Source organism: Carassius gibelio, chromosome A12, assembly GCF_023724105.1.
Source record: "Carassius gibelio isolate Cgi1373 ecotype wild population from Czech Republic chromosome A12, carGib1.2-hapl.c, whole genome shotgun sequence".
Lineage (NCBI taxonomy): Eukaryota > Metazoa > Chordata > Actinopteri > Cypriniformes > Cyprinidae > Carassius > Carassius gibelio.
This window is the reverse complement of record NC_068382.1, coordinates 13,188,007-13,204,988: the sequence shown is the minus strand read 5'-3', so window position 1 is coordinate 13,204,988 and position 16,982 is coordinate 13,188,007. Positions and strand designations below refer to the sequence as shown.

The window sequence follows — 16,982 nt, the reverse complement described above, 5'->3', positions numbered from 1 at the left end:
TGTTTATTATTTCAATACCTGATTAACCATTTGAAAAATGTTTGGATAAATAATAATAAAAAAAATAAAAAAAATTATTATTATTGTATTATTTAATTCATATTTAAAAAATCACTTTTATTTCCCTTTTTTAGATAGATAACACCTAATAATGAAAGAGAAGGGATGTACATCTAGAAAATCCTACTTTAAAAAGTGCCATCACACTTTATAGCATATCAGATATAGAAAACAGAATTGACTAATCCTAATGATTGTAAACGTGATTTTCAAACTCCTGCTGTCCCATATCGTCACAGATCAGAGTGCAGAGTGGACACACTTTGTGAGAGCGCTCGTGTGCTGTCAGTTCATCCTCGCTGATGCCAGGAAAGCCCTCCCGACAGTGCTGGCACACCTTCATTTACACATTAGGAAAATAATACGGTTGAATCATTTTGACCTATGAAAAAAATTTTTTTTTTTACATTGTATTCATTAAAAAAGTAATTACCTGTATCTTTGTTCCTGCAGGATTTGCTATAATGTAGAAAAGAAATATGTTATGAGTTTAATACACCCATTTTATACAAATACTTGCATTTTTGTAATTTAAATGTGCTGCATGTAGGTTTGACACCGAGTGGTTGAACTAGGGATTGCAATCCAAATTCAAAATATCGGAGAGGGATTTTTTTCCACCCAGTCCCTCCTCTTCAGACTTGATGCACACACAGGTTGCCAGATTGAAGACACCATCAGGAACGAGCGCACTTGACGATGAATGAAATGAAATGCGCTGCAACCCGGAGAGCCGAAATACAACTGGGTAAACTGGCAGTGAATGACATTCCTTCCCAGAACGCACACTTTTTTAAAGGAGAACAACTGACTGTAGCATTGTTTTTCAGATAAACAGGTATTTAATATTAGCATGTTTCTTAAATACCTGCAAACATTTTATGGTATTTGTATGCTTTAGGTGAGTCAAAAACCTACATACAGCACATTTAAGTAAATGTTAGTTTCCTTTTTCGATTACTCTTATTGGCCCAACCTATGAAGCCATCAATGCTCTCATAGAAATGAGAGTCAGGTGAGTGTGTCTGCTCCAGAGAGGCCGGTGGGTTTTGAGGGTTGGATAGTTGATCAGACACTGCAGCACCAGATGGAACCTGGTAGTCGATCACTGCCATACGAAGCTTATTTACTTCTGCCTTCAGTTCCTGAAGATAGGAAAATGAAATAATAATGATTAAAAAACAATTGACTGGCCCCTGAATTCCACAACAATGTTTCTTGAGCACCTGTTCAGCATATTAGAATGATTTCTGAAGGATCATGTGACACTGAAGACTGTGATGGTTCAGTGATGTTTAATGTGTCCTAACCAAACAGATCACCTCATTCTTTTCCACAAGCTTCTCTCGGTCTACTCTTGATGTCTCTGCCATTTCATACATTTTGTCTTGTGCTTGCTGAAGTTGTGCCTGTAATGACAAAGTTGCGTGGAATCAGGATCCAAATATTGTTTATTATATCTAAACGTACTTACAAAATCAGACTAAAGTTAAAAATAGAACGTAAAAGATTACCATAAACCATAAGACTATATTGAAAATACCTGGATTTGCTTGGTTTTCTCATCCTCTGAATGTTTCAAGGTCATCTCCTCCAGCTTCCTGTTGACTTCCTTTAATTCCTGCTCTGCTTTTTCTGCACGTTTGCAGGCTTCTCTGCAATCCTGCACCTCACTGCGAAGCAGTCCTCTGGCCTCTGTCAGTTGAGTGAGCAGGGAATCAATCTGTACCCGAGTCACAAAGAGATTACTCCATGACAATTTGGTTATTATTTATTGATTGAATTCATAATGCTATAAACTTCAAATAGATGAGCCGCAGTGACAAGCCTCACTTTACTGTTTTCTTCTTTCAGTTGGGCTTCATTCTCTGAAAAGTATGCTTTGTTTTCAGCCCTCTGTTCCTCAAGATCCTTCTTCATCCTGAGCCCCTGGATTTCAGTGTACAGTTTCTCACAGTCTTTCCTGCTGCTTTGCACATCCACCTTAAAAAGAATAAACTTATTTCTCCTGCCTTTTATTTTGCATTCACTTTTCTTTTCAATTCTCACTCTAATTTTTGTGTCTTGGTATTTTGTGTCATGAATTATGAAGCGTCTTTATTTCTAGGCACTATAAAAGTAAATGTTTTTTTTCCTTAATTAAGAGTAAGAACACATTTGCAAACCTGGAGCAACTTGACCTGGTCCTGCACTTTGCTGTTATTTTGCTCTGCTTCTTTCAGCAAGGTATTTAGTCTGGAGAAAAACAGATTACAATTTCAATAATTTTTTTGCACATAAATCATATGTTGACAGATATTTCCATAATGAGGACACTCACCCAAGAATTTCTTGATCCTTGAGTTCAAGCTGTTTCTGTATCTCTGTCCTTTCTCTCTTAAGCAAGCGGATCTTTTGAACAGCTCTCTCGTACTTTTCATGCAGAAATGTCAGTGACTGTGAATAATTTTTTTGATTAAAGCCATATTTTGTACAATTCTCAGTTATACAAATTAAATTATAAACATACTGAAGCTAAAATGTTCAGCTGTGTCAGTGGTTCCACTGGTTGTTTGCAGCGGCCTAGCTCTTTCTTTACCTCTTCAGTGGAATTAAAACCCTTTACATCTGCCAGTGGTGATTCTGGTATATCCTTTGACTTCAAATCATCTATGGAGCTCTGCAGTTTAGTAATAAAGGCACATTTACAATCATTTTATTCATGTGTTTTGCAATGTTGGTCAGTACAAGAACAATGCATTTAAATGTGTTATTATTGTTAACTAAAACTATAAAAAATTGCTTCCTGTAATTGAAATTGATATTTAAAATATAAATATCAAGACAAACTAATAAAACGTAAAAATGTGGCCTTTCCAATAACTGAAAAAAAAGTTAAAAAAAAAGTCCTAAAATTACTCAAACTAAGATAGAAATAAAAAAAAATGAAAGCTATTGAAATATAGAAATGACAAAAGACAAGACATCATAAGATTACAAGGACTAAAACTAAAACTTGAAAATATACAAATAAAAGCTAATTGAAAACTATTGTGAATACTATAATACTACATAAAGTATAAATAAAACTAAAGTAGAACAAGTATTACAATATTCAAATACATAATGGATACAAAAATCACAAATACTACTGTAAATATTGTAAATTTGACATGTGATCCTGAACAACGTCTTAAGTCACTGGGGTATATTTGTAGCAAAAGCCAAAAAAACATTGTATGGGTCAAAATGATAGATTTTTTTTAATGCTAAAGATCATTAGGATATTAAGTAAAGATCATGTTCCATGGAGATATTTTGTAAATTTCCTATTATAAATATATCAAAACATAATTTTTGATTAATAATATACATTGCTAAGAACTTAATTAGGACAACTTTAAAGGCAATTTTCTCAGTATTTCGATTTATTTTTCAGATATTCAAATAGTTGTATATCTGCCAAATATTGTCCGATCCTAACAAACCATACATCAATGGAAAGCTTATTTATTCAAATTTCAATTTCAAAAGATTTACACTTAAGGCTGGTTTTGTGGTCCAGAGTCACATATGTGTTATGAAAGAAAGAGAGTTTGACTAACTCGAAGATGGCGGATCTCATGCAGTCTTTCATCCAACTCAGTTTTCAGGATCGTATTTGCTTCTTTTAAAGACTCTATCTCTTTCAAAAATTCTTCTTTCTCCTTCTCCATCTTTTCTGCCTGCTCCTACTCACAAAGGACATGCAGCCAGTTAGTATTAATATTATATTTTTAGTATAGCTAGCAGAATAGTATAATATAAACTTCCAATGGAGATGTACCTGTGTTGTTATGACTAACAGCTCATTCTCCAGGCTGCAGCCAAGGCTTGCTTCTGCTGGGTTTTGAAAGCAGAATGGTGTGCTGGCTCCTTTGACATGACCAAAGCTGTCCACATAGCAGAACTGGTAAAACTCCCCATCATCCTTGGGCAAGTAGCCCTCTGAGGGGGAAAAAAAAATCTGAGTTTCAGTATCATTAGGGTTTAGTATAGGGCAGGGGTTCTCAGAACAATATTTGAAGGCCCTCTATAATACAATATTAACAGAAACTGGGAGTGTTGACCACAACACACTATATGTTCTTCTATAAAAACAATAGATGCTGAGATTTTAGGAATTTTAATTAAGTTAATCATTTTTATAATATTTTTTTATAATAGTAATTTCAATTACTAGTAGGCCTAGGCCCCTGGCTGAGACTGGTATAGGGAAGCAATAGTTTAGTGGTTTTTTTTTTTTTTTTTTACAATTTTTTACCTGCATTAACTGAAATTGCGTATTTGACTGTTAAATACAAGAATTTAATAACAGTTTAATATTTTTTTTTAGCAAGTTTCAAAATCAATATCCTTTTTCCATAGTAATTTTACTTTGTGATTACTAAATTCACTTTATACTAAATAAAGAAATATTTATTAGTTTATGTTTTGTGTATTCTGAGTGTAATTTTAGTTTAGTTTTATTTAAATGTATTTAGATAAAATAGTACAGCATTTTTTTAATTGTTTATTAATGTTTATCTGGTTTAGTTTGGGTTAAATTTTAAAGTCTGCTCTCACTCAAGACCAATACATTTATATATATTGATATGAAAAATATACCCTGCCATTTTCCAGTAATCCTCACAGTGGCTCCCACACATATTTAACTGCCAAGAAACGGTACAGGGAAGCGAATCAAATTCTTCAGACACAACGCATCACAATGTCTCTTGATTTAGGACCCCTGAGTAACGTGATGAGTAGATGTAGACCACTTAAGTTAGTGATTCAGCCTTCCTTAAAATAGCAGCACGTCACATCCACAACATTGGTGCGCAATATATACACCAGGTTCACAACTACCACAGTCATAACATGATAACTGAGAGGGACTCATCAAGTCCCCTTTTTAACCATTAGTCTCCTCCAGTATCGAATATGTGTTTACTTAGTTGCATGTCACAGTGACAGTGTTTGTAAGCCTCAGTCTCGCTCTTCAGGTTCCTCTGGCACAATACAGGATATGAAGCAAAACACTGGAAAGATGTTATAGATACATGAAAATCTAAAATGTGCAATGATTGGAAAACAAGTTGAATTCTACCTTTGAAAACCACCTGTTGCACTAGTGGTTCAGGTCCGACATGGTCCAGGCAAGGTTCCACCCACACGTAGGTAAAATACTTCTGTGTTGAACTCCAACCAACCTGGGACATTTCACAGATTTAATGTAACTTCTTTAAAAGCAGCACAATACAGTAAATATAGTGTACAAGTTGCTGTTATTTCTTACACACTTTATAGATACCGATCCAGTCCCTCGGGCTGGGCTCCAGAGCACCGGTGAGAGTGTAACGGCACGTAACTGCGATGTTTGGCGGATATGATGGAGGAACATCGTTGAAAACTACCTGCGAGTACGAGGAGGACTCCATCACAACGGGGACCGTCTCTTCCTCCGTTTCGTCATTCATCCCAGGGTTTACGGGGGACACACAGTCACCTTTCAATGACCCGACAGATTATTTTAGTCAAAAGCTGGTGTTTATTTAGTTTTTCCTTAGTTGGGTTGTTCTTTCACTTTCATTTATGCGACGGCGTAACCCTGACGCACAAAAGTGATTCAACGCCGATTGACAAAGTATTAGTTATGTTTGATTTTGTTATCTTGGTATTTAAAATTAATCAAAATATATATTTTTAGACAAGTGTTTAAGTAGAGACTATTCGGCTTGTAATCTTAAAATAATAACTTTTTATATTTTAAAATCAGTATAAAGTAGGCTATTTGGGTAAACTATCGTCTTGACCAAAAAAAAAAAAAAAGTTAACGTTACCTGATTCGCCTCAAGACCGTTGAACAGCCGGTGCGATACACGACAGTTGCTATAAATGGGAGCTTGTAAACACAATCTGGGAGTTCTAAGCGCAGGTCGGGTCGGACCGCCTACAACTGTCCAAATTACATTACTGGGGATTCCCATGTATTATGTCATCCAGTGTCAGCGGCATAGCAGCCATCTTAAAGGGGTCATAAGATGCATTTTCAAGTTTCCCTTTCTCTTTGGAGTGTTACAAGCTGTTGATGCACAGATAAGATCCATAAAGTTGCAAAGACTAAAGTCTCAAACCCTAAGAGATAATCTTTATAAAAGTGAAGACTCAACCACACCCGCCTAAAACGCCTCATTTAAATGCCCCCACACTTCTACATAACTGTAGGACGATTTTCATAACAGCCCAAATGTTTATGCAAAGACAGGCTGCATAACTTTTTATTACATTTACGCTGTAGTAGTGCTGCCGTCTATGCCATGTCGTGGAGACGCTGTGTGTTTCGTTGTGTAAGCAAAACTACTTTGTTTGGCCTTCTAAAAGAGGACACAGTTAGAAATCAGTGGTTAAGTTGTATTTACAACACTGTACCAGAACAGTTCAACCCAAATATTCGAGTGCAGCATATTTTGTGGAGTGCCGTTTCTTTGGGAGAGTATCTTACAACGTGGACTGTGCACAAAAGCTATTTCTATAAATGCACTGAATAGCTGGCCAATCAGCATACACCTCCCTTAAAGAAAGATGAGATTTGGTAACAATTTACGTGTTTCAGAAAGGTGGGGCATAGAGAAGCAACAAAAGTGTAGAGTATGTGGAAAATATTTCTTTTTAACCTTGAACTGCATAAACACATTGCATTACACCAAATAATTGCATTACCCCCCCCCCCCCCCCCCGACCATTCTAATACAGGCTGCATAGTATGTATTTTTTATTAGAAATACCAAAATTAATATCTAATTTTTTTTATATTAGATATAAAAATAAAAACACTACAAGATCAGATATATAATGCACTTTATTTAAAAATTACAATTTTACACCAGAATGAAATGTGTGGCAGTACAGGCTGCAAACTGAAACCAGATAAACTGCACTCTTGGTGATCTTGACACTTATAGTGCCACACAATGGGCAGCTAAAAGTTATTGCTCAAAGGCACCACGGTTGAGGCAATAAACAACTGTACATAATTATCTTAAAAGTGCATGTCTTAACTGGGACAGAGCACAGATAAGTTAAAATATACAAGTATGCAACGTCATTGTGAGAACAAGAGAAGTTGTATACTATAATGCAGAGTATAAAATTAGTTTTTATATATACACAAATGACCTCAAAAAGCTATTTTAGCAAATTTCAAGTTTGAAATGGCATTACAAAAAGATAAATCACAACAGATAGCACAAAAGACAACTAAACATTACAAAGACAATTGGCCCATCATTCAGAGTTCTTGAGCTTGAAGCGGTATATATTAGGAATCTTATTAGGAATCATTTTTGTTAATCTACCCAAATGACCATGTTTTAGTGTTGGTTTCTGCAAATTAAGTATACCATCTAGAAAACAGTCAATAAAGTAATCAGTTAATTCAAACCGTTTTGACCAGGTTACTTTGAATGTCCCAGTGGTGCAGCAGATACATTTTCAGGAAATCTAAATCATGTCCTTTGTAGGAAAAAAAGCAGCTGTAAAAAAAAAAAGCTAAAAAAAAAAAAAAAGGAAGAAATGATTTAAATATTGAATAAATGTAAATAATTATGACAGAACTGTAAAACAATTGGCAATAAGAGACACTTATAGGATTGGTTCACTTCCAGAATAAAAATTTCCTGATAATTTACTCACACCATGTCATCCTAGATGTTCAAGTCTTTCTTTCTTCAGTAGCAAAGAAATTAAGGTTTTTGAGGAAAACGTTCCATGATTTTTCTCCATAATGGCTTCAATGGGGACTAGGGCTGCATGATCAATTGAAACGCGATTAATCGTGATTGTCATGCGCACTTAGTCAGTAAAGCCGGTTCTGTGATTAGCAGTAAATCTCCATCACCTGCTTTCAGGTGGAACAGCATTTACTTCACAGAGCTGTTGTTCTCGGAAAAGGATCATTTTTTAAATCGGAGTACACAGACGAAGATTACGTAATGCATGAATTTGCGGATGCAAATCGCGGAGCTAGTGCAAGATAAGCATTTGTGGTTAAAAATTACATCATTTCACTAGATAAATTAAACTAGTAAATTATAAGGAAATTTTTATATTGGAAGTGAACTAATCCTTTAAAGGGATAGTTAACCACAAAATTAAAATTTGCTGTTAATTTACTCAACTTCAGGCCATCCAAGATGTAGGTGACTAAGTGAGATTAAAGGGTTAGTTCACCCAGATAGCAAAATCATGTATTTAATAACTTACCCCCATGTTGTTTCAAACCTGTAAGACACAGTTTGGAACACAGTTTAAGATATTTTAGTTAGTCTAACGAGTCAGTCTATTGTTCGTTATCTGGCTCGGCTCGGTGTTCATCTTCAGTTCTCTCTTCACAGCAGTTCAGTCAATGTACTGTTTGAGTAAATGAATTACTCCGGGATATTTGTTTGTTTGAACTCAGAGGGAGTGTCAGCCATGTTAAAAAAAGTTAAAGGCAGGGTAGGTAAAACATGTATAAAAAACTTTTTTTCCAAATGTATTTAAACTTTATTTATATATCAATACATAATTAAAATGTAAGTACTCTGAAAAAGAAAGTATAAAAATTGAGTGTCTGTAGACTTCTAACGACTGTTTTAAAGACAGCTCATTATTTCCATTCACACCACCCCCTCCCTTCTGGGCGCCTTCCAAAGCCACGCCCCCAAAACACATGAACGCGCGACTCCGACCACTGAGCTGGAAGACGCATTATTTACCTGAGACGAGCGGAGAGGAAGGAGCACAGTGCATGTAGTGAAATCATGTCAGAATCACATGTAATAAAAATAACTTTATAATTATGAAGATAAACAAACAAGATGTATTTTAGTACTCACTATCAAGCTAGCATATTGATATTGGTAAAGTTTAAAATATATATTTTTTGATTCGCTAACGAGCTAGTTATCTATAAGGCAAAGCTAAAAACAGGTTGCATGATACACGTTTTTCCATTACCGTCATTTACACTGTGATGAAGATGAATTTCGTGTAAGATTCATAACATATACGTTGTTCTGCATGTAAGAGTTTCCATGATGAAAGCATTGTTGACTCTGATGAGGACTACACTCCAGAGACAAGTACCGCATCGTCAGCTCGAGGACAGGTCCGGGGTCGAGGGCGAAGCAGAGGAGGTCGTGCCAGAGGCCGTGCAACTAGGGTCCGAGGAAGTAGAGGCCGAAGACGGGGTGGTCAAAGTGCAGGGCAAGGAGCACTTGAGTTCCCTCAGTTCTCGCCATCGCTGGAAAGGCACGCCGATATTAACTCGCGTTTTATTTCTTTGTTTATCCAAAGACTTTTTGTTCATTGCCTTTTCTTGTACTGTTACGGTCTTCCTTTTTTTGCCTGGTTTGCCTTCACTAACTGCATAGGCCCGTACAGGGAATTTTGCTTGCGTTTTCTCTGCCATTGTTTTGGTATTCATAGGATCCGTGCCTCTTGAATTCATCAAATCAAACGTGCGTACGCAAGTGGGCAGGTCATGTGTGGCAAAAGGGTGGTTGCCATGGTTGCGAGAGAGTGACAGTCGCCTAAGCCAATCCTATGTTTCGTGCCGAAAGGAAATAATGAGCTGTGTTTAATACAGATTAAACGGTCTAGAGTCACTCGATTTTTATACTCTTTTTATCAGAGTACTTACATTTTAATTATGCATTGATATAAATAGAAAGTTTAAACAAATTTGGAAGAAAGTTGTTTATAAATTTCTTCCCTACCCTGCCTTTAACAGCTTAAGTAATTTGTGGATTAATGCGTATTAGAGATGCGAACCATTTAAAATGATTCAGTTCGATTTGGTGAACTGAATGATTTGTTCGCGAACCGGATATCCAAACTGCTTTGTTTTGAACTCTCTCTCTCACAACAGACACGGAAGAGAAGACAATGCTGAATAAAGTCTTCGTTTTTGCTATTTTTGGACTAAAATGTATTTCCGATGCTTCAAAAACCCTCTGATGTCACATGGACTACTTTGATGATGTTTTTCTTACCTTTCTGGACATGGACAGTATACCATACACAAAGCTTCAATGGAGGGACTAAGAGCTCTCGGACTAAATCTAAAATATCTTAAACTGTGTTCCGAAGATAAACGGAGGTCTTACCGGTTTGAAACATAATGAGGGTAAGTTATTAATTACATAATTTTGCTATCTAGGTGAACTAACCCTTTAAAGAAGAGTAAAGAATTTTTTTAGCTGAAACTGCGTGATGTGATGATTCATAAAATGCAAGTCTGCTACCATTCACGGCTCAAGCAGCACAGATCGTCTTGTTACTTATATAACCCTCATTCCCCTTGGGAGCACAATAGGTAAGAGAATAGGTAAAAGAAACATTAGGGTGGAATTCAACTGCCAATGAGCACTGATGAGTGGATTCTGCATGCCAAGACATTCCCTTGTGTATATGGGACTACAAGATGACGGCTTGCATCAACTCATTCAAGTTAGCACTGAGGAGCCGAGCCACAGTTCAGCTTTCAGCACAGATCATGGGTGTGGTAAGGGGACGTAACATCTGAGCCACAACGCCGGAGAGGGGCTCTGGCTGTCAATCAACAAGGGTCTGTGCCAAGCAGAAAACACTGTGGGTGACAGCAGAGGGGATTCTCCTAGCAAAAGAGAGTCACACTCAACACAGGGTATGCGCTCACAGTGCAGGCATGTCCCATCCACAAACACTGCGTGCTCTCGATCCAAGCACAAGAGACAGAGATCATGGCCATCATTAGAGAGCAGAAAACTACCACATCCAGAAACATACGGTCGCACACCCTGTTCTCTTACTATGCAGAGCTGATCGTGCTCCCAAAGGAATCCCCTAATGTAGTCATGACACAACGTCAAACGTGACTTGACAGAAATGGAACTACAAGTTACTCAATCAAAACTCTCTTTCGGACATGCCTAACAGTCACTCCACCACGAAATGAGCCAAAATGTGGGCATATATGTCCTATGATGCAGGATTTTGCCTCCAACAGTCACGGAACTGAGGAAGCAATTCCAACTTGGACAGAAGACAGATGAGCAGGTGATATGCGCATGCGTGAACAGAGCACTTGAATGAAGGAGCGAAATTCATGTAAAAAAAAAAAAAGTCAAGTTTATTCACTTTAAATGCTGTAGACATATAAAACATCCACATTTCAGATCACTATTGGGTGCTTTAATAACCAGTTTACTCAATTGTATTATGTAAACAATCTAGTGAACTGAAGAAGTTAATTGGAACAAACTTTCCAAAAGAACCGGTTCATTGAAAATAAACTACTTTGCCATTGACTAAAGTTATGGATTACAAGTAATAACGTTATAAATAATGGTCATTTTCTTGCAAAAGATCATTTTACTTCATAAGATCATAATATATTATATATATAATAAAATTTTCCTTGATAATGCTTTTATTCTCAAACACGATCAGCCGCTGACTTGCATTTTATGACTCACCAAGGATCACGGTTTCAGTTAAAAATGTTAATTACTTTCTAATGAAGACAAAAAGTCACCTATATTTTGGATGGCCTTAGGGTGAGTACATAAAAAATACATTTACATTTTTGGGTGAACTCTCCCTTTAAAGCTGCAGTAGGGAACTTTTGACGCTCTAGCGGTTAATAAACAGAACTGCTTGCGTCTTGCGGAAGAACATTGTAGCCGGAACTACTTCTCTCTGTTTATGTCTATGAAGAATCACAAAGGTACTGGGTTACTCCCCTGCGGTACCCCCGAAGCAATCTAAAATAGTCTGAATATAAACACTTATTATAGGTGTACCCTAGTGATTCAGGACAAGCTAAAAACACGGTTTGGAAAATGGATTCATGGTGTACTCGCTTATTATGTTCATTTTTCTACATTTTGAACACAAACAAAGTTACGGACCGCAGCTCTGATTGGTTGTTTTTTACCGGGAGCGCATGACTTTCTGCAAATGTCAATAGGACTACTGGGAGGAGCCAGAGGATCTTGATTTTTTTCACAGATTATCTGTCTCATATTCTACTGTCAGGACATAAAGAAAGGTTTAACAAATATGTAAAAAATATTTTTTTTTACAAAAGTTCCCTACACCACATTTAAATAGCTTGCATACATTTGGGCATTCAAATTCAATATAATTCATGAAACTTACCTCAAATAAAATTGACAGCCACAATAATGGCTATTATTACAAGCAAAATAGCAAGACATAATGCAATCCATATTTTTTTCTGTGAAGAAGAAAATTTATCAGTCACCGTGAATGATGTAATGAAATCACATCAATAAATAAATAATCATATCAAAACTTTGCTCACTTTGCGGACTTTTCTGGAAGTTACTACAGCAGCAGCTGTGTCAGCAACAGCCTTTTCCACATAATTATGGGAACTCTTTATGCTCTCCTCAATCCTGTCCACCATTTCACCCTGAAAAAAAACAAGTTAGTTATCCACATGAAAAACAGATTTAATAAAATGATATAATTTATTAAATAAAACTAAGTATTTTTGAATGATAGAACATCATGGTTTTTAATGTCCTAGACATCTGAGGAATGTACTAAATATATCAAGTGTGTTCACCTCACCTGTGCTTCAACCTCCATTGCAAGGTACTGAAACATGTCATGTAGCTCTTTAATGCTTTTCTCTAGCTTGATGATCTCATCATGCCGTGACTCGATCTCGTTCAGAGCCTGTCTGGTAGCTTTAGCATCATTCAAAATCTGCAAGAACAGTTTGATTTTTACACAATGGTTCACGAAGACACTGAACAGGATGTGTCATGTGATCAAATAGGACAACAGTGAAATGCATCATGGTGGTGACGTTTCATTGCAGGCAAATGGGGTTGGAAGGGTTCTTTAAAAAGCTGAATATATAAGGTGAAGAATGACATTAATCAAAATTTTAAAAGGGAAGTGTAAATGTAAAAGTGTAAAAAGGAGGTACTAAAAATGTAAGACATTTTCTTCAAGCATTGCTTTTAATGACGTTGACATCGAAGATTTACTTTATCTGGAATAAAAAGGGCAATAACACTCAAAGATACTTTATGTCCAAAGGTGCCCCCATTATTCCTCTTTCTAAATGTAGGTCCTACTTTGACTATCATTTGTAGTTTCTACTGCTTCAAATGAAACTCAGAAAGTGGAGGGTCAGGAAACAGGAAAATGCCCCTATTTATTATATCACTATATACCCGGATTGGTTAATCAACGTCATCAAAAACTAGAAATAACAATTACATTTTAGATGGAACGTTTCATAAAAGGATCTCACCAAAGGAAACACATCCATACCAATGCAAGCAAAAGAGAAAACTGGAAATGTGACATTAAGAAATCAGAAGACTATAATAAACAATATCACTCTACTGTGGACTGTTTTCTTCAAGTAATTGTAGAAGGAAAAGCATTGAATATCTATAGGCAGAATGCTAGACTTACACTTATGCATTCAAATCAATGCAGGCACACTACACAAAACACTCACATTTTGTGTGAAAACATCGGTTTGTCCACTCTCAAGCATCGATTCCAGCTCCTCATCTGTCACATTGTTACCAGCTGTAAAGGAAACCACATTCACGCTAGTTTTATTTAATAACATTCCATTTTATTTTGTCTTGTAGGAACAATGCAAGTGAAAGCAATGTTGCTCTGACTGATACTGCAGTAGTCTTGGACTTATAAACTTAAACACCCAGCATTGTGGATCATACTAAAGCAGCGGTTTTTAAACCAATCCTGCAAGCACCCCTAGCACCTCAGATTTTGTTTGTCTCCCTATATCTGACACATACGAAGCCCTGCACATGACATTCAAGAAAAAAAAAAAAAAATGTGCGCAAGATTTACTCATTCGTTCCCTCTGTGTCCTAAAACGTGTGAACGATTTACTATTTTGTTCCCTCGATTTGCTAAATCGTGCACACGATTTACTAATTCGTTCCCTCTGTGACCTAAAACATATGCACGATTTACTCATTTGTTCCCTCTGTCTCCGAAAATGTGCTCACGATTTACTCATTCGTTCCCTCTGTGTCCTAAAACGTGTGCACGATTTACTACTTTGTTCCCTCGATTTGCTAAATCGTGCGCATGATTTACTCATTCGTTCCCTGTGTCCTAAAACGTGTGCACGATTTACTCATTCGTTCCCTGTGTCCTAAAACGTGTGCACGATTTACTCATTCGTTCCCTGTGTCCTAAAACGTGCGCTCGATTTACTCATTCGTTCCCTCTGTGTCCTAAAAAATGCACAATTTACTATTTCTTTCCCTCGATTTGTCAAATCGTGCGCACAATTTACTATTTCGTTCCCTCAATTTGTTAAATCTTGCGCACAATTTACTCATTCGTTCTCTCAATTTATAAATCATGTACACGATTTATCAAATTGAGGGAATTAATTAGTAAATCGTGCGGACAATTTTATAAGTCGAGGGAATGAAATAGTAAATCTTGTGCATGTTTTAGGACACCGAGAGAACAAAATAGTAAATTGTGCGTACGATTTAGCCTACTTTCTTTCATGCATGCCATGTCCAGGGGTCCTTAGACACACCCATTTCAGGTCTTGCATTCTTTACTAATGAGCTGATTGAGTTGAATCAGGTGTGGTAGATGAGGGAGATACAGAAAATGTGCAGTGCTGGGGGTGTTCGCAGGACCGGTTTAAAAACCACTGTACTAAAGAAAACTTAAATGAAGAAAAACATGACTTGTGAAAGACCTGTGTTAGAGCCATGGTGTTATCAATAGAATGAAACAAGACAGAAAAGGCCCATACTGATTTTGAGTTGTCTGTGTATCCTCTCCACATTTCTGTCTCTGTATTGGGCTTGAATTGTGTTACAGTGACCCATCACTTCCAGAAATTCACGGGACAAAACGCCATGCTTTTAAAGGATATTGAGGAAAAAAAGGGAGGAGGAGATTATTCTGAGCCAAAACAACACTGTTCAAGTATGATATTTACAAACTAAATATTTATAAAATGTGTATTAAAAAGCAACTCACCTGGGTTCTCCGCATTCTAACATTTACCGAAATATATATCTCTTCACCTTCAGCTTTCTTAGGTTCGATGCCTGTGACATAAACGTACTGTATAATTACACACTTCCAGTAGGTCCAGCAGAACAAGGTCAAAAACAACCACGTGTGTTTTTATTTATAAGTCTCACTTTTTAACTTCTTTTGGATCTGGCTGGTCATGACTTTGATGTCTTCTCTGAGGGACTGCAGTTCCTTTTTCATACCTATTGCCAAGGAGATTTTTTGTATATATGTATTTTTTGGATGATAAAACTTAAACTGAAAAAAGGAGAACAAGAAATGTGTTGAAATATAAAAATACCCAACCCTAAGCTGAGCTACTCACTTTCCTCTGGAAGTGCAACTCCTAACACTGTTTTCTGTTTGTTCTCCAGTTCAGACACTTTCCTTTTAATTGTTTCAAGCCCCTCTCGAATCTCCTGAACCTACATAAAAAATAGGGTGTAATTATGACAATAATCAGTTAGACTCCAGAAACTTTGAAATACCAAACCATACAGGCAACAAAAATATAATTCATGGCAAAAAATGTATATTTTATGAAGTCAAAAGGATCTATTAACATGGAGTTTGGAGGTAGTGGCTTGGTAGTGGTGTGTAGTTACACAACTCCAGAGTTCCCTAATGATTTATGTGCATACTACAATTGAAAGCTCTCATAATGCTTTAAAAAAAAAAGTTCAAATGTGCTACAATGACTCAAAATTAACCTTTTTAAAGAAGTTTTCATTTTCTTTATCGTCATTTGCTGAGCTCCCAGATCCAGGCTTTATCATGAGAGTGGTCTCTTTATCTTCATCCGAGACATCAGGAGGCTAGTGAAAAGAGAAACATACGGATTCAGAATTTGCTATACTTTGAAATATGTATTTATGCGCTCTATAATTAACTTACGCGTCGTGTTACAGATGGGGGAAGTGTCAGAAAAAGTTATAAACACATAGTTCAGTTTTATGGAAAGAAACGGCACCTAAAGGATGTGATATTAAACATTTCTTCCTGAGGGTTTAAAAAAAAAAAAACAACGGCTAACTTTTAGTGCTAAATATGACTGAAATTAGTTCATTTTGATTTTCTTGGGGGGTGGGATGGGATCACTGAATCAACTACTAACACTAATGGCTGCTAGTTTGTATGCAGGCTAAATAAAGTTACACCCCACTTAAGTTACACAGTAGGGTTGGTAGAGCAGAAGGGTGTTAGCTTGCAGTCTGTGGGATTTCATTTTTTATTATTATTATTTCAGGAATCTGCATAATGATACTCAAACAGTCCAAGAAGTCACTGTGACCCGTGAGAATAAATCGCAGTTGGGCAGTTACAGCGGTTTAGCCCGTTAGCACGTTAAGTTAGCCGGTTTCCTGAGGGCACTGCCACACTTTGTACTCACATTGCCCAGTTCTTTGGTCCGGTCCCGCATTCTCGATGTATCTTATATCCAGCTCAGATGAAAAGTTCCTGTCTTAAGAGGCGTTCGTTTGCTCATCTGTCCGCAAGCTCAAAACCAAAAGGAGGGAGTTTCCATTCTAAGTCACATTTCACACCACAGCTTCCACAAATAACTTTCAGAGCAGATTGCTGATGGTCGCTGTGTGTGAGGTTCCTGAATAATAATACGTCAATAACATGGACCAACTTCAGTTATGCTGAGAGTTCAAAATGTGGCGATGTGATTGCATACGAATTTGTCCTTTTCTTCTTCTATTTTAGTTTGCAGTGGTATGAAAACCGATAAATGGCTTTTACTGCCCCCCACTGGAAATAAATATATCTATACGAATCTAGAAAGTTAGCTTTTTTAATTAAATTACAAAAAATAAAGA

At 36.7% G+C, this 16,982-nt stretch overlaps 2 protein-coding genes across 4 annotated transcripts; both read right to left on the bottom strand.

The window, feature by feature from the left end:
• LOC128025206 (calcium-binding and coiled-coil domain-containing protein 2) lies at window positions 1–6,050 on the bottom strand. 3 transcript variants are annotated; one of them, XM_052611324.1, is made up of 14 exons: window positions 5,904–6,050; window positions 5,364–5,569; window positions 5,171–5,273; window positions 3,866–4,026; window positions 3,645–3,770; window positions 2,639–2,719; window positions 2,381–2,496; window positions 2,226–2,295; window positions 1,894–2,043; window positions 1,604–1,783; window positions 1,383–1,469; window positions 1,037–1,205; window positions 494–519; window positions 1–397 (listed from the first exon to the last, which is right to left on the bottom strand). In XM_052611324.1, exons 2-14 carry the CDS (start codon window positions 5,538–5,540, stop codon window positions 248–250), a joined length of 1,596 nt encoding a protein of 531 aa, XP_052467284.1. In that variant the 5' UTR covers window positions 5,541–5,569; window positions 5,904–6,050; the 3' UTR covers window positions 1–247. The 3 variants fall into 3 exon arrangements, with proteins under 3 accessions (XP_052467284.1, XP_052467286.1, XP_052467285.1); XM_052611326.1 differs by lacking the exon at window positions 1,383–1,469 and having other exon boundaries at window positions 94–397; window positions 5,904–6,041; XM_052611325.1 differs by lacking the exon at window positions 2,639–2,719 and having other exon boundaries at window positions 95–397; window positions 5,904–6,040.
• An 854-nt stretch (window positions 6,051–6,904) lies between these two features.
• On the bottom strand, window positions 6,905–16,868 carry LOC128025214 (syntaxin-4). The gene is made up of 11 exons (XM_052611340.1): window positions 16,550–16,868; window positions 15,870–15,974; window positions 15,485–15,584; window positions 15,288–15,362; window positions 15,121–15,191; window positions 14,891–14,999; window positions 13,592–13,665; window positions 12,685–12,822; window positions 12,413–12,523; window positions 12,247–12,325; window positions 6,905–7,611 (listed from the first exon to the last, which is right to left on the bottom strand). The coding sequence occupies exons 1-10, from the start codon at window positions 16,577–16,579 to the stop codon at window positions 12,248–12,250; spliced, it is 891 nt and encodes a 296-aa protein (XP_052467300.1). The 5' UTR covers window positions 16,580–16,868; the 3' UTR covers window positions 6,905–7,611; window position 12,247.
• Window positions 16,869–16,982: the final 114 nt, after the last annotated feature.

What these genes read in the sequence shown, in the direction of transcription:
- LOC128025214 (XM_052611340.1), bottom strand. Translation starts at nt 16,579, where the DNA reads ATGCGGGACCGGACCAAAGAACTGGGCAAT. An exon ending in TTAGAATGCGGAGAACCCAG is followed by an intron (nt 15,000 to 15,120) that starts GTGAGTTGCTTT and finishes ATCCTTTAAAAG; the next exon opens with CATGGCGTTTTGTCCCGTGA. An exon ending in ACACAGACAACTCAAAATCA is followed by an intron (nt 13,666 to 14,890) that starts GTATGGGCCTTT and finishes TTTCCTTTACAG; the next exon opens with CTGGTAACAATGTGACAGAT.
- LOC128025206 (XM_052611324.1), bottom strand. Translation starts at nt 5,540, where the DNA reads ATGAATGACGAAACGGAGGAAGAGACGGTCCCCGTTGTGATGGAGTCC. An exon ending in ATGAGATCCGCCATCTTCGA is followed by an intron (nt 2,720 to 3,644) that starts GTTAGTCAAACT and finishes ACTAAACTGCAG; the next exon opens with AGCTCCATAGATGATTTGAA. An exon ending in CTGCAGGAACAAAGATACAG is followed by an intron (nt 398 to 493) that starts GTAATTACTTTT and finishes GTGTAAATGAAG; the next exon opens with GTGTGCCAGCACTGTCGGGA.